Raw genomic sequence first — 24,860 nt, 5'->3', positions numbered from 1 at the left:
GTATGTACATGGATTTACAAAAGGTATTTGATAAAGTGCCACATAATAGGCAGCAAAGTTGAAAACCATGGAATAAAAGAAATATAGATATGAAACTGGCTAAGTGACAGGAAACAGAGAGTAGTGGTGAACACTTGTTTTTCAGATTGGAGAAAGGTATACAGTGGTGTTCCTCAGGGGTTGGTACTAGGACCACGGCTTTTCTTGATATATATTAATGACTTGGACTTGGGTGTACATGGCACTATTTCAAAATTTGCATTTGACACAAAACTTGGAAAATGAATTATATAGTAAGGAGGATAGAGATATACTTCAAGAGGACATAGGTAGTCTGGTGGAATGGGCGGACACGTGGCAGATGAAATTTAATGCAGGAAAAGGCAAAGTGATGCAATTTGGTAGGAAGAACGATGAGAGGCAACATAAACAAATGGGTACAATTCTAAAGGGGGTGCAGGAACAGAAGATCTGGGGGTATCTGTGCAGATATCGTTGAAGGTGGCAGGGCAGGTTGAGAAAGCAGTTAAAAAAGCATACGGGATCCTGTGCTTCATAAATAGAGGCATAGAGTACAAAAGCAAGGAAGTTATGATGAACCTTTATGAAACACTAGTTCGACCACAACTGACGTATTGTGTCCAATTCTGGGCACCGCACTTTAGGAAGGATGTGAAGGCTTTAGAGAGGGTGCAGAAAAGATTTACAAAAATAGTTCCAGTGATGAGGGAGGTCAGTTATGTGGATAGACTGGAGAAGCTAGGGTTGTTCTCCTTAGAGCAGAGATAATTAGGAGGAGATATGATAGAGGTTTTCAAAATCATGAGGGATCGAGAACCAGAGGTCACAGATTTAAGATGATTGGCAGAAGATCCAAAGGTAACATGAGGAAAAACTTTTTTACGCAGCGAGTGGTAAGGATCTGGAATGCACTGCCTGAAAGGGTGGTGGAACCAAATTCAATAGTGGCTTTCAAAAGTATCTGAAGGAAAAGTACCTGCAGGGTTACGGAAAAAGGGTGGGGGAGTGGGACTAACTGAGAATGGGCTCGACGCGCCAAATGGCTTCCTTCTGTGCTGTAATCATTCTATGATTCTAAGAAACTGGTGGAACAGGCTCAATGGACCAAATAGCCCATAACTGTTCTTAGGTTTCTATGAGAGGCTGTACACAGAACCTGTGTAAATTCTCTCATATGCTGCTCCAATGCACTTTTCAGCTGGCTGGCAGATGACCCCAGAAACTGCCAGATGTAAATCATCTCCACTCTCTCCTCCCCGCTCGTTCACTAGCCAGGATTCATAAAAATCTCTGCTGGTATGTTCCACAACCTCCACATGGTACCTTCCAACAAATGGCAGCTCAGATTGGGAGCTAAGATGACAATGCTTAAACTCATACCCATGTCCATGAGCTGAGCATCAGCCTGCTAATATTCAGTAACACCCCCGGTGCACTGTGCAGGTCCATGCCCACTAGGTGGCAGTCTACATTAGAGGGGTTGATGTGTTGCCTTACGGAGAGTGTGACATGAAAGGGAACAGTCAGAAATAACTAAGTTGTGTATTTAAAGAAAAAACTTTCATTTATATAATGCCTTTCACATATTCATGAAATCCCAAAAACTTCATAGCCAATTCATTCTTTTTTTAAATGCGGATAGTGGATGCATTGGTTGTAATCTACCAAAAGTCCCTGGATTCTGCGAAGGTCCCAGCGGATTGGAAAACCACAAAGGTAACGCCCCTATTTAAAAAAGGAAGCAGACAAAAAGCAGGAAACTATGGACCAGTTAGCCTAACATCTGTCGTTGGGAAAATACTGGAGTCTATTATTAAGGAAGCAGTAGCAGGACATTTGGAAAAGCATAATTCAATCAAGCAGAGTCAGCATGGTTTTATGAAAGGAAAATCATGTTTGACAAATTTGCTGGAGCATTTTGAGAATGTAACAAGCAGGATGGATAAGGGGGAACCAGTGGATGTGGTGTATTTGGATTTCCGGAAGGCATTCGATAAGGTGCCACACAAAAGGTTACTGCACAAGATAAAAGTTCACGGGGTTGGGGGTAATATATTAGCATGGACTGAGGATTGGCTAACTAACAGAAAACAAAGAGTCAGGATAAACGGGTCATTTTCAGGTTGGCAATCAGTCACTAGTGGGGTGCTGCAGGGATCGGTGCTGGGGCCACAACTATTTACAATCTATATTAATGACTTGGATGATGCGACCGAGTGTAATGTAACCAAGTTTGCTGATATTACAAAGATGGGTGGGAAAGCCAATTGTGAGGAGGACACAAAAAATCTGCAGAGATATAGATAGGCGAAGTGAGTGGGCAAACAGTTGGCAGATGGAGTATAATGTAGGAAATTGTGAGGTTATCCACTTTGGCAGAAAAAATAGAAAATCAAATTATAATTTAAATGGAGAAAAATTGCAAAGTGCTTCAGTACAGAGGGACCTGGAGGTCCTTTTGCATGAAACACAAAAAGTTAGTATGCAGGTACAACAAGTAATCAAGAAGGCAAATTGAATGTTGGCCTTTATTGCAAGGGGGATAGAGTATAAAAGCAGACAAGTCCTACTACATAGAAACATAGAAAATAGATGCAGGAGTAGGCCATTTGACCCTTCAAGCCTGCACCACCATTCAATAAGGTCATGGCTGATCATTCCTTCAGTACCCCTTTCCTGCTTTCTCTCCATACCCCTTGATCCCTTTAGCCGTAAGGGCCATATCTAACTCCCTCTTGAATATATCCAATGAACTGGAATCAACAACTCTCTGCGGCAGGGAATTCCACAGGTTAACAACTCTCTAAGTGAAGAAGTTTCTCCTCATCTCAGCCCTAAATGGCCTGCCCCTTATCCTAAGACTGTGTCCCCTGGTTCTGGACTTCCCTAACATTGGGAACATTCTTCCCACATCTAGCCTGTCCTGTCCAGTCAGAATCTTATATGTTTCTATGAGATCCCCTCTCATCCTTCTAAACTCTAGTGAATAAAGATCCAGTTGATCCAGTCTCTCCTCATATGTCAGTCCAGCCATCCCTGGAATCAGTCTGGTGAACCTTCGCTGCACTCCCTCAATAGCAAGAAGGTCCTTCCTCAGATTAGGAGACCAAAACTGAACACAATATTCCAGGTAGGGCCTCACCAAGGCTCTGTACAACTGCTCCTATACTCAAATCCCCTTGCTATGAAGGCCAACATACCATTTGCCTTCTTCACCTCCTGCTGTACCTGCATGTCAACTTTCAAGAACTGATGAACCATGACACCCAGGTCTCGCTGCACCTCCCCTTTTCCTAATCTGCCGCCATTCAGATAATACAGTTGTACAGGGTATTGGTGAGGCCACACCTTGAGTACTGCGTGCAGTTTTGGTCTCCATATTTAATGAAGGATATTACTTGCATTGCAGGCTGTTCAGAGAAGGTTCACTAGGTTGATTCCAGAGATGAGGGGGTTGATTTATGAAGATAGGTTGAGTAGGTTGGGACTGTACTAATTGGAGTTCAGAAGAATGAGAGATGATCTTATCGACACATATAAGATAATGAGAGGGCTCGACAAGTTGGATACAGTGAGGATATCTCCACTCATAGGGGAAACTAAAACTAGAGTGCATAGTCTCAGAATAAGGGGCCGTCCATTAAAACTGAGATGAGGAAGAATTTCTTCTCTCAGAGGGTTGTAAATCTGTGGAATTTTCTGCCGCAGAGAGCTGTGGAGGCTGGATCATTGAATATATTTAAGGTGACGATAGACAGATTTTTGAGCGATAAGGGAATAAAGGGTTTTGGGGAGTGGGCAGGGAAGTGGAACTAAGTCCATGATCATATCAGCCATGATCTTATTAAATGGCGGAGCAGGCTCGAGGAGTCTGCTCCTATTTCTTGTGTTCTTTATTTATTGCACTATAAATCCCTAAAATACTTAAGATACAGCTGTCGAACTGACGTGTAGTCAAGAAATCAAATTCTGCTATTATAAATCCTGGAACTGCAACTGTTGCACCTCAAAACGAGCAATGGGTAACCCTATAGTATCAGAATCTAGTTTTGTCATTTTTTTAACGTCTTTTGGATGAGATGTTAAATCATCTGCCCTCTCAGGTGGACGTAAAAGATCCCATTTGAAATTTTCGAAGAAGAGAAAGAGTTCTCCCGGAGTCTTGGCCAATATTTATCCCTCAGCCAACATCTAAACCAGATTATCTGGTCATATATCTAATTGGTGTTTGTAGGACCTTGCTGTACGCAGATTGGCTATCACATTTCCTACATTACGTGGAAGTATGATATCGTAGCTATTATTGAAACATGGCTGTAAGAAGGGCAGGAATGGCAGCTCAACAATCCTGGTTACAGGGTTTTTAGACGAGATAGCAAGAGCGATAAAAAAGCAGTGGGGGGGGGGGGCGCAATATTGGTTAAAGAAACAATTATAGCTGTGAGGAGGGATGATATGTTGGAAGGATCATCAAATGTTGCCAAATGGGTTGAACTGAAGAACAAAAAAGGGGCAATCACACTGCTGGAAGTGTACTATTAAACCCCAAATAGTCAAAGGGAAATAGAAGAGCAAATATGTAGTCAAATTGCTAAGAACTGCAAAAACAATAGGGCAGTAATAGTAGGAGATTTCAACTACCCTAATATTAACTGGGATAGAATCAGTGTAAAAGGTATAGAGCCTGCAGAATTCTTAACATGCATTCAGGAGAATTTTTTTATCAAGTACATAGCAAGGTCAACAAGTGAGGTGGCAGTTCTGGACTTAGTTTTAGGGAATAAAGCTGGGCAGGTGGAAGGGGTATCAGTGGGTGAGTATTTTGGTGGTAGTGATCATAATTCAGTTAGATTTAGCATTATTATTCAAAAGGACAAAGATAGACCAGGAGCAAAAGTTCTCAACTGGGGAAAGGCCAATTTTACTATGCTGAGATGTGATTTAGCAACAGTGGACTGTAAACAGCTACTTGATGATGATGAGATGATGATGATGAACTTAAGAACATCAGAAACAGGAGCAGGAGTAGGCCATTCGGGCCCTCGAGCCTGCTCCGCCATTCAATAAAATCATGGCTGATCTTCTACCTCAACTCTACTTTCCTGCACTATCCCTACGTCCCTTGATTTCCTTAATATCCAATAATCTAGTGATCTCTGTCTTGAATATACTCAACCACTGAGACTCCACACCTCTCTGGGGTAGAGAATTCCAAAGATTCACCACCCTCTAAGTGAATAAATTTCTCCTCATCTCAGTCCTAAATGGCCAATCCCTTATTCTGAGATTGTGACCCCTGGTTCTAGACTCCCCAGCAGAGGAAACATTCTCCCTGCATCTATCTTGTCAAGCCCTGTGGGAATTTTGTATGTTTCAATTGATTACCTCTCTAAATTCTACAGAATATAGGCCTAGTCTACTCAATCTCTCCTCAAAGAACAATCTTCCCATCCCAGGAATCAGTCTGGCAAACCTTTGTTGCACACCCTCTATGGCAAGTATATCCTTTAGCAAAGAGATCAAAACTGTACACAATACTCCAGGTGTGGTCTCACTAAGGCCCTATATAATTGTAGTAAGACATCCTTACTCTTATACTCAAATCTTTGTGTAATAAAGGTCAACATACCATTTGCTTTCTTAATTGCTTGCTGTACCTGCATGTTAACTTAGTGATTCGTGTACAAGGACACCCCGATCTCTCTGATCACCAACATTTCCCAATCTCTCAACATTTCAAAAAACTCTGCTTTTTCTATTTTTCCGACCAAAGTATATAATTTCACATTTCTTCACAATATATTCCATTTGTCATGTTCTTGTCCACTCACTTAGCCTGTCTACATCACCTTGAAGCTTCTTTGTATCTTCCTCAAAACTTACATTCCCACCTAGCTTTGTATCATCAGCAAACTTAAATATATTACATTTGGTCCCCTCATCCAAATCATTGATACCGATTGTGAATACCTGAGGCCCAAGCACCGACCCTTGCGGTACCCCACTAGTTACAGCCTGCCAACCTGAAATTGATCTGTTTATTCCTACTCTCTGTTTTCTGTCCGTTAACCAATCCTCAATCCATGTATATTACTTCCAATCCCATGAGCCCTAATTTTATGTAATAACCTCTTGTGAGGTACCTTATCGAATGCCGTCTGAAAATCCAAATACACCGCATCCACTGGTTCCCCCTTATCTATTCTGCTAGTTACAATCTCAAAAAACTCTAACAGATTTGTCAAACATGATTTCCCTTTCATAAATCCATGTTGACAGCCCAATCCTACTATTATTTTCTAAGTGCTCTATTACTACATCCTTAATAATAGATTCTAGCATTTTCCCTACTACTGATGCCAGACCAACTGGTTCCCCATTTTATCTCTCCCTCCTTTCTTAAATAATGTGGTTACTTTTGCGGGAACCGCTCTAGAATCTATGGAATTTTGGAAGATGACAACCAATGCATCCACTATCTCTATAGCCACCTCTTTCAAAACCCTAGGCCATCAGCTCCAGGGCATTTATTGGCTTTCAGTGAAGGTAAATCATGTTAACGCTGAGAGGCATTCAAGAAAATAGTGAGGGATCAGAGCAAATATGTTCTCACAAAGAAAAAGAGTGGAACTTCTAAATGTACCCTGGGTGTCATGGAACATACAGGGTAGGATAAGGCAAAACATAAGGCGAAAAAGGGAAGCTTATGTCAGAAACAGAGAGCTAAATGCTGCAGAAAGCCTAGAGGAGTATAGAAAGTGCAGGGGTGAAATGACAAAGGAAATTAGGAAAGCAAAGAGAGGGCATTCAAATATATTGACAAGTAAAATCAAGGAAAATGCAAAGATATTTTATAAATACATGACGAGTAAGAGGATAACTAAAGAGAGAGCGTAGGGCCTATTAGAGAATGAAAACGTAATCTGTGTTCAGGCAGATGTATGTATGGTTCTTAAAGAATACTTCACAAGGGAGAGGCAGGATGCAGACATTGTAGCTAAGGAGGAGGGGTGTGAAATATTAGATGAGATAAACAAAATGTGAGAGGAAATATTAAAGGGTTAAGCATTTTTGAAAGTAGATAAATCACCAGGCCCAGATGAAATGTACTCCAGGCTGTTAAGAAAAACAAGGGAGGAAATAGTGGAGGCTCTGACCATCATTTTCTAATTCTCTCTGGCTGCAGGTGTGGTGCCACAGGACTGGAGCACTGCTAGCATGTACCATTGTTTAAAAAGGGAGAAAGGGATAGACCAAGTAATTACAGACCAGTCAGCCTAACCTCGGTGGTGGGCAAATTATTGGAAAAAATTCTGAGGGACAATATTAATTGTCATTTAGAAAGGCACGGATTAATCAAGGACAGTCAGCATTGATTTGTTAAGTATCCAGGAGTGTCGATAAGGTAGGAAGTTTGATGGATTTTAGCAAGGCTTTTGATAAGTTCCCCCATGGGAGATTGATCACGAAAATAAAAGCCCATGGGATCCAAGGGAAAATGGCAAGTTGGATTCAAAATTGGCTCAGTGGCAGGAGCAAAGGGTAATGTTCGACAAGTATTTTGTGACTGGAAGGCTGTTTCCAGTGGGGTTCTGCAGGGCTCAGTACTAGGTCCGTTGCTTTTTGTTGCATATATCAATGATTTAGACGTCAATGTAGGGGGCATCATTAAGAAGTTTGCAGATGATACAAAAATTGGCCATGTGGTTGCTAGTGAGGAAGAAAGCTGTAGACTGCAGGAAGATATCAATGGACTGGTCAGTTGGGCAGAAAAGTGGTAGATGGAATTCAATCTGGAGAAGTGTGAGGTAATGCATTTGGGGAGGGCAAACACGACAAGGGAATACACAATAAATGGCAGAGTAACAGAGGACCTTGGAGTGCATGTCCACATAACCTCAAAGGTAGCAGGACAGGTAGATAAGGTGGTTAAAAAGGCATACGGTATACTTTCCTTTATTAGTGAGGCATAGAATATAAGAGCAGGGAGGTTATGCTTGGACTGTATAAAACACTAGTTCATCATAGGCAGTCCCTCAGAATCGAGGAAGACTTGGTTCCACTCTTAACACGAGTTCTTATGGCCCCAAGTTTCCACATGATTTGCTCCTGATTTTTAGGAGCAACTGGTGGAGAACGGACTATCTTAGAAATCGCAATTCTCCACATTTTTTTTTCTGCAGTTCTAGTCAGTTAGAACAGTTTCACTTTGGAACAGAATTTTTTCTTCAAAAGGGGGCGTGTCCGGCCACTGACGCCTGATTTCAAAGTTTCCACAGTGAAAACGTACTCCAAACTAACTTAGAATGGAGCAAGTGAAGATTTTTGTAGAACTGAAAAAACCTTGTCTACACATTAAAAAATCAGGCGCAGGTTACAAATTAGGCATCCGGAACGAGGTGGGGGGGGGGGGGAAGGGGTGGGAAGGGAAGTCATTAAATTCTACAATAAATCATTATTTATACTTATACAAATATTATACAAATAAATCCAACCTGAATAAACATTTATAAGCAAAGAAAAGATTAAATAAACCATCTTCCTACCTGTGTGAAAGTGCTTCAGGCAGGTTCAGTCAGCTCAGCGGTGTGGCGTCGTTCCCGCGAACGGGAGGGAGGGAGGGCACGACCGACCGCAGCGGGGGGAGACAGGGAGGAGGAGGCAGCCATTCCCGACAGCATGGGGGGGGGGGGGGGGGGGGCGAGGATGGAGTGAGGGCCCGACCGACCGCAGCGGGGGGGGAGGCAGGGAGGAGGAGGCAGCCGTTCCCGACGGCATGGGGGGGGGGGGCGAAGATGGAGTGAGGGCCCGACCGACCACAGCGGGGGGGAGGCAGGGAGGTGTAGGCAGCCGTTCCCGACGGCGGGTGGGGGGGGGGGGGAGGAGGCAGTGAGAAGGCTGCAGGAAGCCTCAGAAGTTGAGGCAGCCATTCCCGACAGCTGGGGGGGGGGGAAGGCCGTCGGGAAACAGCTGCCTCAACTTCTGAGGCTTCCTGCAGCCTTCTCACTGCTGCAAGAAGCCTCAGTGCTGATCATGGAAGGGCAATGTGCTTTTATTAAAAAATGTTCAAAAATTAAACAGCTACAAAGAACTACAAAAATGGCCGAGTGCCAATGTTTCCTTCATACTGCGCGTGCGCGAACGCTCCAACGCGCACGCGCAGGGTTGCCGGCACGAAAAAAACTAATTTAAATGGTACCCGCCCCCTCCCACTTACAAAATCGGCGCAAGTGGTAGGCTCCGCCCCCTGGGCGCCGCGCCAAGCTGCCATGGAGCTGCAGGGCGCTCCAGAATCGCGCGGTTTTTTTCAGGCGCCGTTTTCGGCGCGAAAAACGGGCGCCCAGCTCGGAGGGGCGCCTGTTTTGTAGCGTGTGGAAACTTGGGGCCTATGTGCTGGGGCTTTTTTGGCACGGCTCCGGTTTCTCCTAGCCCGCCATTTGGTTTGAACGTTCTCGCGCGAGTCCAGCTTGAGTACTGTGTACAGTACTGGTCACCACATTACAGGTAACATGTGATGCACTAGAGAGGGTGCAGAGGAGATTCACGAGGATGTTGCCAGGACTGGAAAATTTTAGCTATGAGGAGAGATTTGATAGGCTGGGGTTGTTTTCTCTGAAACAGAGCAGGCTGAGGGAACAATTAAATGAGGTGTATAAAATTGTGAGGGGCCTAGATAGAGTAGATAGGAATGACCTATTTCCCTTAGCAGAGCAATCAATAACCAGGGGCATAGATTTAAAGTAATTGGTAGAAGGATTAGAAGGAGTTGGGGAGGATGTTTTTAAACCCAGAGGGCGATGGGGGTCTGGAACTCACAGAAAGGGTGATAGAGGCAGAAACCCTCAAATTTAAAATGTACTTGGATGTGCACTTGAAGTGCCATAACCTATAGGGCTACAGACCAAGAGCTAGAAAGTGGGATTAGGCTGGATAGTTCTTCATTGGCCAGCACAGACACGATGGGCCAAATGGCCTCCTTCTGTGCCATAAATTTCTATCATTCTATGATTACAATAATGACTACAGTTCAAACAGTACGTCATTGGCTGTAAAGCACTTTGGGATGTGCTGAAGTCATGAAAGACGCTATACAAATGGTAGTCTTTCTTTTCATAAACTTTGCATGAATGGCAATGAGTCTTGTCTGTCTAGGTTTTCCCAACAATTTTACACACAACCACCAGTTGCTAGCACTTTTCAGGCAGAATTTTCCCTCCATACAAAATTCTGATCATAGCATGCACAATTACATAAGAAATCAGGGAAGGAGAAAAGGTCATATGAGCTCTTCTAAATCACTTATTCTCCTGAAGCACATAATCTTATTAAAAGAGATTCTGAATATTTAACCTTAGATCTTATATTATTCATCCTTTATATTTGCACTTATTCTTACAACCCTCCATACCATTCATTGCCAAATATTCAATCAGCTCTCTTTTTTTAAAAGGAGTTATTGAACACAGCCTTAACTGCGATTTTTGGGATCCTATTGCACACATTTACCACTCTGTGGAGAAAAATATTCTTCTAATCCTAATCTTAAAGCTCATAAATTATAGATTCATATCCTCTTCTTTGGTGTTTACAGGTCAATTTAAGAATTTGCCTGCATCTTCATTATCATTCCTTTCATTCTTTTAAAAACCTGGATTACGCCCCTCCCAATTTTCTTTTGTCCAATAAAAACAACTTAATTTCTGTAAGTCTCTCCTTTTTCCACCGCAGCTCGATGACAAAGTGGTTAGGGCAAGTTGAAGCCAGGACTAGAGAGGTGCATTGATTAGCAGCACCAATTCTCCAGCTTCAAACTTTACACTTTGCTGTAATCAATTAGAGATGAAAAAACATTGACTCCCGGAGTTCACTGTCAGCATACACTTATACATATCAAGGGTATTGTCATGTATTCAACCAGCATTGTAACCCATGTATAAACTGACAAGTTGTACACTGTGAGAACAATGACCACTAGGTGGTGAACTTTTGGGAGACACTCCTAACCTGGACCTTCAGGTATAAAAGGGGAAGCACCACCCACTTCCTGCACTTGAGTGCTAAGGAATAAAGGACAGGTCACAGACTGACCTTCTCTCAAGCATGGGCCTCGTGTGCATTTATGTTGTATAGTAAGGACGTATCAATGGTGACGAGAAATTGGGATTTAAAACTATGCGAGCATGGCCACTAGCAGAACAGACGAGAAGTACTGTGTTAAGGAATGGTTGGGACAGAGAATCAACATTGTTAAAGCAGCACGCAGTTCTCCAGGCAGACAAGGGCAATTGGGCATGCCCCAACATGTGGTCAAGCCCAGAGTTCGACAGAGACAATGGCTAGCAGAACGGCGATTCACGCCATTGCAGGGGACAATGCGGCCAGTAATGGGGTCATCAACACCTGTTAATGGCGCACTTAAGGACAGTCACAGAGGCAGTCAGAGACGATCGACTGGCAAGGGACCTTTTGTTTCCAACAACAGCTCATGTCAGAGGTGTGGAGGCACACACTCAGCCGGAGTTTGCAGAGATGAGCAAAATATCTGCAGAAATTGCAGAAATGAACGCTGGGGGAAATCGCTGGAAGCTGAAGTTCAGCAAGTTCATGTGGAGCATGTATACAGTTTATACACCAGGACGCCACCGATAATGATGAATGTGCTCCTCAATGGCATCCCAGTATCAATGGAGCTAGACACGGGGGCCAGCCAGTCCCTGATGAGTATCAAACAGTTCGAAAAGTTGTGGGCGTCCAAGGCCAGGAGGCCAAAATTATTGCCGATTGACGCACAAGCTACGGACTTACACAAAGGAGATCATTCCGGTGCTAGGCAGCGCCACGGTAGTCGTGACCCACAAAGATTCGAAGAACAGGTTGCCACTCTGGATTGTCCCGGGGGACGGTCCCGCACTATTGGGGAGGAGTTGGCTTGCTGTCATGAAGTGGAAATGGGGCGATGTCAATGCAATTTCCTCTGTGGAGCGAGTATCATGCTCACAGATCCTGGACAAATTTGACTCACTGTTTCAACCCGGCATTGGCACTTTCATGGGGGCCAAGGTAGTGATTCACATAAACCCGGACGCCAGGCCAGTACACCACAAGGCCAGAGCGGTGCCGTACTTGATGCGGGAAAAGATAGAAGGTGAATTGGACCGCCTGTTGAGGGAAGGCATCATCTCGCCAGTCGAATTCAGTGACTGGGCAAGCCCGATTGTGCCGGTGCTCAAGGCGGATGGGTCGGTCAGGATATGTGGTGATTACAAGGCCACCATCAATCGGGTGTCACTCCAAGACCAGTACCCGCTACCGAGAGCGGAGGACCTCTTTACGACACTATCCGGCGGCAAACTTTTTTCAAAATTGGACCTGACCTCAGCTTACATGACCCAGGAGCTGGCGAGTGAGTCGAAGAAGCTGACCACCATCACGATACACATGGAGTTGTTTGAGTACAACAGATGTCCGTTCGGGATTCGCTCGGCCTCCTCAAGTCGATTCCAGGGACAGTGGTTTTTCAAGACGACATCCTCATCACGGGTTGCGATACTGAAGAACACCTCCACAACCTGGAGGAGGCGCTACGCAGACTGGACCGGGTAGGGCTGCGACTGAAAAAGGCGAAGAGCATCTTCCTAGCTCCAGAGGTAGAATTCCTGGGGATGAGGTTAGCAACAGACGGGATCAGCCCTACTGCGTCCAAGATGGAAGCGATCCAGAGAGCACCCAGACCCCGTAACACGACAGAGCAGCGTTCGTTCCTGGGGCTCCTGAACTATTTTGGTAACTTTCTTCCCAAATTGAGCACGCTGCTAGAGCCGCTACACGTGCTCCTACGCAAAGGTTGCGAATGGGTCTCAGGGGGACAGCCGGGAAAGGGCTTTTAATAGAGCACGCAATTTGTTATGTTCCAACAATCTGTTAACACTATATGACCCATGTAAAAAACTTGTGTTAACGTGCGATGCATCGTCCTATGGTGTCGGGTGTGTGTTGCAGCATGTCAATGCCAAGGGTCAGTTACAGCCGGTAGCTTATGCCTCCAGAAGTCTGTCCCAGGCAGAAAGGAGCTACGGGATGGTAGAAAAGGAGGCGCTTGCATGTGTATATGTGGTAAAGAAAATGCACCAGTACCTGTTTGGCAGGAAATTTGAGCTGGAGACAGATCACACACCCCTAACGTCTCTTTTGGCCGATAACAAGGCCCTAAATGCAAACGCATTGGCCCGCATACAAAGGTGGGCACTCACATTAGCCGCCTATGACTATATAATTCGGCACAGACCGGGCACCGAAAACTGCGCCGATGCACTCAGCAGGCTCCCACTAGCCACCACTGAGGGGGCTACCGAGCATGCTGCTGAGATGGTCATGGCTGTTGAAGCTTTCGGAAGTGAAGGCTCACCCGTGACAGCCCCTCAGATCAAAGTCTGGACAAATAGAGACCGCTATTGTCTTTGGTCAAGAAATGTGTCCTGAATGGGGACTGGGCAGCCATGTACGGGGCATGCCCTGAGGAATTTAAACCATTTCACAGGTGCAGGGATGAACTCTCGATTCAGGCCGATTGCCTACTGTGGGGAAACCGCGTAGTCATGCCCCAGATGGGCAGAGAGGTGTTCATCAGAGAACTCCACAATGAGCACCTGGGCATTGTCATGATGAAGGCAATTGCCAGGTCACACGTTTGGTGGCCAGGGTTAGACGCAGATCTGGAACTTTGTGTTCGCAGGTGCAACACGTGTGCTCAGCTGGGCATTGCGCCCAGGGAAGCCCCCCTTAGCCCCTGGCCATGGCCCGCCAAGCCTTGGTCACGCATCCATGTGGACTACGCAGGTCCTTTCATGGGAAAAATGTTTTTGGTTGTAGTAGACGCCTACTCCAAATGGATCGATTGTGACATTTTTAATTCAAGCACATCCTCTGCCACAGTAGAAAGTCTACGGGCAATGTTCGCCGCCCACGGTTTACCAGATATCTTGGTCAGCGACAATGGCCCGTGCTTCACAAGCACTGAATTCCAGGATTTCATGGCAGGCAATGGAATTAACCATGTCAGAACGGCACCGTTCAAGCCGGCCTCAAACGTCCAGGCAGAACGAGCAGTGCAGATAATCAAACTGGGGATGCTCAGAATCCAAGGGAGTTCCCTACAAAGCCGCTTATCACGCTTACAGATCTACAGATCCACAGATCTCGACCACACTCGCTCACAGGAGTTCCACCCGCAGAGCTGCTGATGAAAAGGATGCCACCATGAAAGAAATTGTCGAGAGCAGGCGTCAGTCACAATGTGACTACCATGACAGGAATGCGAGGGCGCGATGTATTGATGTAAATGACCCTGTCTTTGTCCTCAACTATGCTGCAGGGCCCGTGATTGCAAAAGAGGGGAATACGATTCTGGTAGTTAAACTTACCAATGGACAAATCTGCCGCAAACACGTGGATCAAACAAAAAGGAGGTTCAGCAACCCCATAGAAGAAGCAGAGGAAGAACACAATATAGAGTTCATTCCACCACAGGTGACCGAACACCGGAACGAAAGGGAGGAGAGCTCAGTCACTGTGGGCAGTCCGGACAGGCCTGAGGCACCACAAACAGCAGACACTCAGGCCTGCGCCCAACAACTTGAGCCCCAACTCAGGCGCTCTACAAGGGAGCGTAAACCACCAGAGAGACTCAACCTGTGATCCCAATAAGACTTTGGGGTGGAGGTGATGTCATGTTTTCAACCAGCATTGTAACCCATGTATAAACTGACAAGTTGTACACTGTGAGAACAATGACCACTAGGTGGTGAACTTTTGGGAGATGCTCCTAACCTGGACCTTCAAGTATAAAGGGGGAAGCTCCACCCACCTTCATCACTTGAGTGCTAAGGAATAAAGGACAGGTCACAGACTGAACTTTTCTCAAGCATGGGCCTCGTGTGCATTTATGCTGTGTAGTAAGGACATATCAGGTATGTAGGAAAGGAAAAAGGATTACTTTCTACAATTATTCACTTCTTTACATCGGGTATGCATGCATTTATTCTGAAGGTGCATTTAAATTAGCACTTTTGCATCAAAATGTAAAGGAGTTTTGAGTGAGCACTGATGCAAGAATGGAAGCATAACTTGTGAAGCTGTCTCATATTGGTTTAGGTTCACAACAGCCGCAGTATAATCCAGCCCATTGTAAAGTTGCATTTAACTTTTAAATTTGATTTTATTTTAAACATTTTTGCCTGCCCACACTCTCCCACCATTAAAGATTAGTCACCCAGGGAGCATGGTTGGATAGATGCACAGAGCCCCTTTGTGGCTAAACTCAGCACGCTCTTCAGCACTGCACAATCAGCAATATAATGTTAGTCCCGTGGCTGCACAATGCATTTACACAAGAACATAAGAAACAGAAACAGGAGTAGGCCATATGGCCCCTTTGAATCTGCTCCGCCATGCAATAAGATCATGGCTGATCTGATCATGGACTCAGCTCCACTTTCCTGCCCGCTCCCCATAACCCCTTATCCCCTTATTGTTTAAGAAACTGTCTATTTCTGTCTTAAATTTATTCAATGTCCCAGCTTCCACAGCTCTCTGAGGCAGCGAATTCCACAGATTTACAACCCTCAGAGAAGAAATTTCTCATCTCTGTTTTAAACGGGTGGCCCCTTATTCTAAGATCATGCCCTCTAGTTCTAGTCTCCCCCACAAGTGGAAACATCCTCTCTGCATCCACCTTGTCAAGCCCCCTCATAATCTTATACGTTCCGATAAGATCACTTCTCCTTCTTCTGAATTCCAATGAGTAGAGGCCCAACCTACTCAACCTTTCCACATAAGTCAACCCCCTCATCCCCGGAATCAACCTAGTGAACCTTCTCTGAACTGCCTCCATATCCTTTCGTAAATATGGAAACCAAAACTGCACGCAATATTCCAGGTGTGGCCTCACCAATACCTTATATAGCTGTAGCAAGACTTCCCTGCTTTTATACTCCATCCCCTTTGCAATAAAGGCCATGGATAGTAGTCTGAGACTGGAGCTGCAGTATAACTGCAGCCCAAGACAAAAGGGCAATAGAACCCTGTCTCCAGCATCTTACGTGCTTTAGAACATTTAGTATAACCTGAACATTCATCTAAAACGTTTGTCTCCAAAAGGCTATGTTACAATGAGGGTAAGAAATGTTTTCTTTTAAACTTGCTGTAATAAATGCTAGTGTAATATACCCTGTAGTGATTCCATTTAATTTCCCCACTTTACTTATTTCAGAAGTCTGACAAATATTTCAGATCAAGTAAAGTTCAGAATAGCTATTCTGATTTCTTGAAGATTTTTAGTAAAAGATGGTGAATGAAGTAGGGGACACTTTCCTGCATCAAACGAGAAATCAATAAATTATGTCTTACAGTTTGCAGCTTTGCTGTGGTCACTTTGAACGCTGTCATTCGATTGGTTGCTTGAAACTGATGACACACTTGAACTCCTGACAAATCCAAAAGCCATGAGTTTTGCTGCTGGCAATCGAGAGTAACCAGGGGGACGGAGTCCAGAGTGTCCAGGTTTGGGTAAATTTGATCTTTGGACAATTGGGATTGTGTTTTTCTTCTGTTCCACTAAAGTGTAGGAAAAAGAAAACAGTAACATTTTTGAACTATCAACCCACATAACTAGCTCATAAAAAGATGCTGCAAAGTATCTCATAACAGAAATCTACACATTGGATATTTCTACAATGTGACTGGTTATTGTAGACAAGTGACAGTCAGTCATTTTGTTCAATGCTAATCATTGTTCTCTACCCTCACTTGAATGAATAAATCATGACATTATGAAAACATGACATAACTGAAACAGTTCTATGATCACTTTATAATGCTAGTAATCACATGCAAACAATTCAGTACTAATTGCACATTAATGATTTATATAACTAGGAATTAAACAGTATTCCCAAGTTTTCACAAAACTGATGCATAGCCAAGCAACCAAATAATCACCATATGCCTCAATGTCTCTTCATTATGAATACAGACTTATCCCATTCCACACCCACCCCAAGTTTCATAAAATCTGGAAAGTGCATTTCATGTCCTCATGACATCCCAAAGCACTTCACAGCCAATGAAATACTTTTGAAGTGTAGTCACTGTTGTAATGCAGGAAAATACAGCAGTCAATTTGCACACAGCAAGGTCCCACAAAAAGCAATAAGATAAATGACCAGATCTGTTTTGATGGGGTTGATTGAGGGATAAATGTTGGCTGGGCACCCAGAGAACTCTCCTGATCATCTCTAAATTGTGCCATAGGATCTTGTACATCCATAAAAGAGGGATCAGCTTAACATCTTATTCGAAAGATGATGCAGTACTGTGGCAATGCTGCACTGAAGTGTCAGCCTAGATTAAATACTCAAGTCTCTGACATGGACCTTGAACTTGGGCAGCAGAGTTTCCAATTAACTTAAGTTTATGGAGGGTGGAAGATGAGAGGTGCCCAGGAGAGCAGTAGAATAGTCAAGCCTGGAGGTAACAAAAGCATGAACACAGCAGTAGATGGTTTGAGGCAGAGACTGGTGATATTATGGAGGTGGTCTTTGGAATGGAGATGATACTGGGCCAAAAGCTCAGGTCAAGTTCAAATAGGACACAGGGTGCGAACAGTCTGGTTCAGCCTCAGACCGTGGGCAGGGAGGGGGGTGGAACTGATGGCAATGGAATGAATTTGTGGTGAAGCCAAAGACAATGGCTTCGCTCTTCCCAATGTTTAATTGGAGGACATTTTGGTTCATCTAGGATTAGATGTCCTCTTTCCATGGCTAAATTATGCAACATGCAGCACATCATTACCATTCTGCCAATGTTCACCAGGACATATTGTAGAGCAGCCTAGCTAGCTATGGTCCAAACATAGAAAGGTCCAGCTGGATGACTAGCTGCCTCTCTTATGTGCTTCTTCATGGATTATAAATATAAATACAAATATATAAATACAAGTTATTGTTATATGCTGAGGGCTACAAGCATTGTGAGCAGTGTCACAAGCCAATTTTGAAGCAGTTAAGCCATATCTTTGAGGGGCCAACCATTCAAATGGCTATCACCTTGGGAAATCATGATTACTCCTTGGAAACTATGCACTGACATAATAAATTCCTTGGCAGTGTCACAAACCATTTAAACATTTATATAGTATTCTTCTCTGTTGATGAATATCACACAGATGCTTGAATGGCCAGCACAAATGTCACTGAAGAAGCCCCTATATCCTGGGGAATACGATCTCAGTCATAAAACCCAATATGGCTTTCTTGCTTTATGGAATTTTGTAATGTAGTCACCAGCATATCAAAACAGATCATCTATAACCTTGATAAAACAGAGGTGAATCACAAAGTATTTGATAATTGCCAGGTTTCCTGTGTAATAGAAACATAGAAACATAGAAAATAGGTGCAGGAGTAGGCCATTCGGCCCTTCGAGCCTGCACCACCATTCAATGAGTTCATAAGAACATAAGAATTAGGAACAGGAGTAAGCCATCTAGCCCCTCGAGCCTGCTCCGCCATTCAAAAAGATCATGGCTGATCTGGCCGTGGACTCAGCTCCACTTACCCGCCCACTCCCCATAACCCTTAATTTCCTTATTGGTTAAAAATCTATCTATCTGTGATTTGAATACATTCAATGAGCTAGCCTCAACTGCTTCCTTGGGCAGAGAATTCCACAGATTCACAACTCTCTGGGAGAAGAAATTCCTTCTCAACTCGGTTTTAAATTGGCTCCCCCGTATTTTGAGGCTGTGCCCCCTAGTTCTAGTCTCCCCGATCAGTGGAAACAACCTCTCTGCCTCTATCTTGTCTATCCCTTTCATTATTTTAAATGTTTCTATAAGATCACCCCTCATCCTTCTGAACTCCAACGAGTAAAGACCCAGTCTACTCAATCTATCATCATAAGGTAATCCCCTCATCTCTGGAATCAGCCTAGTGAATCGTCTCTGTACCCCCTCCAAGGCTAGTATATCCTTCCTTAAGTAAGGTGACCAAAACTGCACGCGGTACTCCAGGTGCGGCCTCACCAATACCCTGTACAGTTGCAGCAGGACCTCCCTGCTTTTGTACTCCATCCCTCTCGCAATGAAGGCCAACATTCCATTCGCCTTCCTGATTACCTGCTGCATCTGCAAACTAACTTTTTGGGATTCATGCACAAGGACCCCCAGGTCCCTCTGCACCGCAGCATGTTGTAATTTCTTCCCATTCAAATAATATTTGTTTTACTGTTTTATTTCCCAAGGTGGATGACCTCACATTTTCCGACATTGTATTCCATCTGCCAAACCTTAGCCCATTCGCTTAACCTATCTAATTCTCTGCAGCCTCTCTGTGTCCTCTACACAACCCGCTTTCCCACTAATCTTTGTGTCATCTGCAAATTTTGTTACACTACACTCTGTCCCCTCTTCCAGTTCATCTATGTATATTGTAAACAGTTGTGGTCCCAGCACCGATCCCTGTGGCACACCACTAACCACCGATTTCCAACCCAAAAAGGACCCACTTATCCCGACTCTCTGCTTTCTGTTCGCCAGCCAATTCTCGATCCATGCTAATACATTTCCTCTGACTCCGCGTACCTTTATCTTCTGCAGTAACCTTTTGTGTGGCACCTTATCGAATGCCTTTTGAAAATCTAAATACACCACATCCATCGGTACACCTCTATCCACCATGCTCGTGAAATCCTCAAAGAATTCCAGTAAATTAGTTAAACATGATTTCCCCTTCATGAATCCATGTTGCGTCTGCTTGATTGCACTATTCCTATCTAGATGTCCCGCTATTTCTTCCTTAATGATTGCTTCAAGCATTTTCCCCACTACAGATGTTAAACTGACCGGCCTATAGTTACCTGCCTTTTGTCTGCCCCCTTTTTTAGACAGAGGCGTTACATTAGCTGCTTTCCAATCCGCTGGTACCTCCCCAGAGTCCAGAGAATTTTGGTAGATTATAACGAATACATCTGCTATGATTTCCGCCATCTCTTTTAATACCCTGGGATGCATTTCATCAGGACCAGGGGATTTGTCTACCTTAATTCCCATTACTACCTGTGCTACCTCCCTCGTGATAGTGATCGTCTCAAGGTCCTCCCTTCCCACATTCCCGTGACCAGCAATTTTTGGCATGGTTTTTGTGTCTTTCACTGTGAAGACCGAAGCAAAATAATTGTTTAAGATCTCAGCCATTTCCATATTTCCCATTATTAAATCCCCCTTCTCATCTTCTAAGGGACCAACATTTACTTCAGTCACTCTCTTCCGTTTTATATATCGGTAAAAGCTTTTACTATCTGTTTTTATGTTTTGCGCAAGTTTACTTTCGTAATCTATCTTTCCTTTCTTTATTGCTTTCTTAGTCATTCTTTGCTGTCGTTTAAAATGTTCCCAATCTTCCACTTTCCCACTAACCTTGGCCACCTTATACACATTGGTTTTTAATTTGATACTCTCCTTTATTTCCTTGGTTATCCACAGCTGGTTATCCCTTCTCTTACCGCCCTTCTTTTTCACTGGAATATATTTTTGTTGAGCACTCTGAAAGAGCTCCTTAAAAGTCCTCCACTGTTCCTCAATTGTGCCACCGTTTAGACTGTGTTCCCAGTCTACTTTAGCTAACTCTGCCCTCATCCCACTGTAGTCCCCTTTGTTTAAGCATAGTACGCTCAATTGAGACACTACTTCCTCACCCTCAATCTGTATTACAAATTCAATCATACTGTGATCACTCATTCCGAGTGATCTTTTACTAGGAGATCGTTTATTATTCCTGTCTCATTACACTGGACCAGATCTAAGATAGCTTGCTCCCTTGTAGGTTCTGTAACATACTGTTCTAAGAAACAATCCCATATGCATTTTATGAATTCCTCCTCCAGGCTACCCCGTGCGATTTGATTTGATCAATCGATATGTAGGTTAAAATCCCCCATGATTACTGCCGTTCCTTTTTCACATGCCTCTATTATTCCCTTGATTATTGTCCGCCCCACCGTGAAGTTATTATTTGGGGGCCTATAAACTACGCCCACCAGTGACTTTTTCCCCTTACTATCTCTAATCTCCACCCACAATGATTCAACATTTTGTTCATTAGAGCCAATATCATCTCTCACAACTGCCCTGATATCATTCTTTATTAACAGAGCTACCCCACCTCCTTTCCCTTCTTGTCTATCCTTCCGAATTGTCAGATACCCCTGTGCAAATAGATGTTAACAAATATGATGTGATTGGGATTACGGAGACGTGGCTCCAGGATGATCAGGGCTGGGAACTCAACATTCAGGGGTATTCAACATTCAGGAAGGATAGAATAAAAGGAAAAGGAGGTGGGGTAGCATTGCTGGTTAAAGAGGAGATTAATGCAATAGTTAGGAAAGACATTAGCTTGGATGATGTGGAATCTATATGGGTAGAGCTGCAGAACACCAAAGGGCAAAAAACGTTAGTAGGAGTTGTGTACAGACCTCCAAACAGTAGTAGGGATGTTGGGGAGGGCATCAAACAGGAAATTAGGGGTGCATGCAATAAAGGTGTAGCAGTTATAATGGGTGACTTTAATATGCACATAGATTGGGCTAGCCAAACTGGAAGCAATACGGTGGAGGAGGATTTCCTGGAGTGCATAAGGGATGGTTTTCTAGACCAATATGTTGAGGAACCAACTAGGGGGGAGGCCATCTTAGACTGGGTGTTGTGTAATGAGAGAGGATTAATTAGCAATCTCATTGTGCGAGGCCCCTTGGGGAAGAGTGACCATAATATGGTGGAATTCTGCATTAGGATGGAGAATGAAACAGTAATTTCAGAGACCATGGTCCAGAACTTAAAGAAGGGTAACTTTGAAGGTATGAGGCGTGAATTGGCTAGGATAGATTGGCGAATGATACTTAGGGGGTTGACTGTGGATGGGCAATGGCAGACATTTAGAGACCGCATGGATGAAGTACAACAATTGTACATTCCTGTCTGGCGTAAAAATAAAAAGGGGAAGGTGGCTCAACCGTGGCTATCTAGGGAAATCAGGGATAGTATTAAAGCCAAGGAAGTGGCATACAAATTGGCCAGAAATAGCAGCGAACCTGGGGACTGGGAGAAATTTAGAACTCAGCAGAGGAGGACAAAGGGTTTGATTAGGACAGGGAAAATGGAGTACGAGAAGAAGCTTGCAGGGAACATTAAGGCGGATTGCAAAAGTTTCTATAGGTATGTAAAGAGAAAAAGGTTGGTGAAGACAAACGTAGGTCCCCTGCAGTCAGAATCAGGGGAAGTCATAACGGGGAACAAAGAAATGGCGGATCAATTGAACAAGTACTTTGGTTCGGTATTCACTAAGGAGGATACAAACAACCTTCCGGATATAAAAGGGGTCAGAGGGTCTAGTAAGGAAGAGGAACTGAGGGAAATCTTTATTAGTCGGGAAATTGTGTTGGGGAAATTGATGGGATTGAAGGCCGATAAATCCCCAGGGCCTGATGGCCTGCATCCTAGAGTACTTAAGGAGGTGGCCTTGGAAATAGCGGATGCATTGACAGTCATTTTCCAACATTCCATTGACTCTGGATCAGTTCCTATGGAGTGGAGGGTAGCCAATGTAACCCCACTTTTTAAAAAAGGAGGGAGAGAGAAAACAGGGAATTATAGACCGGTCAGCCTGACCTCAGTAGTGGGTAAAATGATGGAATCAATTATTAAGGATGTCATAGCAGTGCATCTGGAAAATGGTGACATGATAGGTCGAAGTCAGCATGGATTTGTGAAAGGGAAATCATGCTTGACAAATCTTCTGGAATTTTTTGAGGATGTTTCCAGTAAAGTGGACAAAGGAGAACCAGTTGATGTGGTATATTTGGACTTTCAGAAGGCTTTCGACAAGGTCCCACACAAGAGATTAATGTGCAAAGTTAAAGCACATGGGATTGGGGGTAGTGTGCTGACGTGGATTGAGAACTGGTTGTCAGACAGGAAGCAAAGAGTAGGAGTAAACGGGTATTTTTCAGAATGGCAGGCAGTGACTAGTGGAGTGCCGCAAGGTTCTGTGCTGGGGCCCCAGCTGTTTACATTGTACATTAATGATTTAGACGAGGGGATTAAATGCAGTATCTCCAAATTTGCGGATGATACTAAGTTGGGTGGCAGTGTGAGCTGCGAGGAGGATGCTATTAGGCTGCAGAGTGACTTGGATAGGTTAGGTGAGTGGGCAAATGCATGGCAGATGAAGTATAATGTGGATAAATGTGAGGTTATCCACTTTGGTGGTAAAAACAGAGAGACAGACTATTATCTGAATGGTGACAGATTAGGAAAAGGGAAGGTGCAACGAGACCTGGGTGTCATGGTACATCAGTCATTGAAGGTTGGCATGCAGGTACAGCAGGCGGTTAAGAAAGCAAATGGCATGTTGGCCTTCATAGCGAGGGGATTTGAATACAGGGGCAGGGAGGTGTTGCTACAGTTGTACAGGGCCTTGGTGAGGCCACACCTGGAGTATTGTGTACAGTTTTGGTCTCCTAACTTGAGGAAGGACATTCTTGCTATTGAGGGAGTGCAGCGAAGGTTCACCAGACTGATTCCCGGGATGGCGGGACTGACCTATCAAGAAAGATTGGATCAATTGGGCTTGTATTCACTGGAGTTCAGAAGAATGAGAGGGGACCTCATAGAAACGTTTAAAATTCTGACGGGTTTAGACAGGTTAGATGCAGAAAGAATGTTCCCAATGTTGGGGAGTTCCAGAACCAGGGGTCACAGTCTGAGGATAAGGGGTAAGCCATTTAGGACCGAGATGAGGAGAAACTTCTTCACCCAGAGAGTGGTGAACCTGTGGAATTCTCTACCACAGAAAGTAGTTGAGGCCAATTCACTAAATATATTCAAAAGGGAGTTAGATGAAGTCCTTACTACTCGGGGGATCAAGGGTTATGGCGAGAAAGCAGGAAGGGGGTACTGAAGTTTCATGTTCAGCCATGAACTCATTGAATGGCGGTGCAGGCTAGAAGGGCTGAATGGCCTGCTCCTGCACCTATTTTCTATGTTTCTATCTATGTTTAATTCCCAGGCTTGGCCACCCTGCAACCACGTTTCTGTAAAGGCCACCAAATCATACCCATTTGTAATGATTTGTGCCGTCAACTCATTTACTTTATTTCGAATGCTGCGTGCGTTTAGGTAGAGTGTTTTAATACTAGTTTTTAAACCATGATTTTTAGTTTTGACCCCTCCTGCAGCCCCTTTATATTCATACATATTGTCCCTTCCTATCACCTTGTGGTTTACACTTCCCCCAGTGCTACTCTGCTCTGTTGCCTCCTGCCTTTTGCATTCTTTCTTGGGGTCCTGTTCCTCTGCGCTCTCACCCACTTTAACTAGCTCAGAGCCCTCTCCTGGGTTCCGAATACTCCTCGCATTGAGGCACCGAGCTTTCAGGCTTGCCTTTTTATTACACTTTGACCCTTTAGAATTTTGCTGCACATTGGCCTTTTTTGTTTTTTGCCTTGGGTTTCTCTGCCCTCCACTTTTACTCATCTCCTTTCTGTCTTTTGCTTCTGTCTCCATTTTGTTTCCCTGTCTCCCTGCATTTGTTCCCATCCCCCTGCCATATTAGCTTAACTCCTCCCCAACAGCACTAGCAAACACTCCCCCTCGGACATTGGTTCCGGTCCTGCCCAGGTGCAGACCGTCCGGTTTGTACTGGTCCCACCTCTCCGAGAACCGGTTCCAATGCCCCAGGAATTTGAATCCCTCCCTGCTGCACCACTGCTCAAGCCACGTATTTATC

General features: G+C 44.2%; 1 protein-coding gene across 4 annotated transcripts in view; it reads right to left on the bottom strand.

The window, feature by feature from the left end:
- Positions 1-24,860, bottom strand: part of LOC139275187 (microtubule-associated tumor suppressor candidate 2-like) — an 876,619-nt gene that overhangs the window by 399,012 nt on the left and 452,747 nt on the right. For all 4 annotated transcript variants that reach the window (XM_070892299.1, XM_070892303.1, XM_070892301.1 and 1 more), the window contains one exon: positions 16,426-16,632. In XM_070892299.1, coding sequence (XP_070748400.1) covers positions 16,426-16,632 — 207 coding nt within the window. The remainder of the gene's footprint in view (positions 1-16,425; positions 16,633-24,860) is intronic.

The sequence above is a fragment of the Pristiophorus japonicus genome, chromosome 10 (genome assembly GCF_044704955.1).
Source record: "Pristiophorus japonicus isolate sPriJap1 chromosome 10, sPriJap1.hap1, whole genome shotgun sequence".
Lineage (NCBI taxonomy): Eukaryota > Metazoa > Chordata > Chondrichthyes > Pristiophoridae > Pristiophorus > Pristiophorus japonicus.
This window is presented reverse-complemented; position numbering and strand designations above follow the sequence as displayed.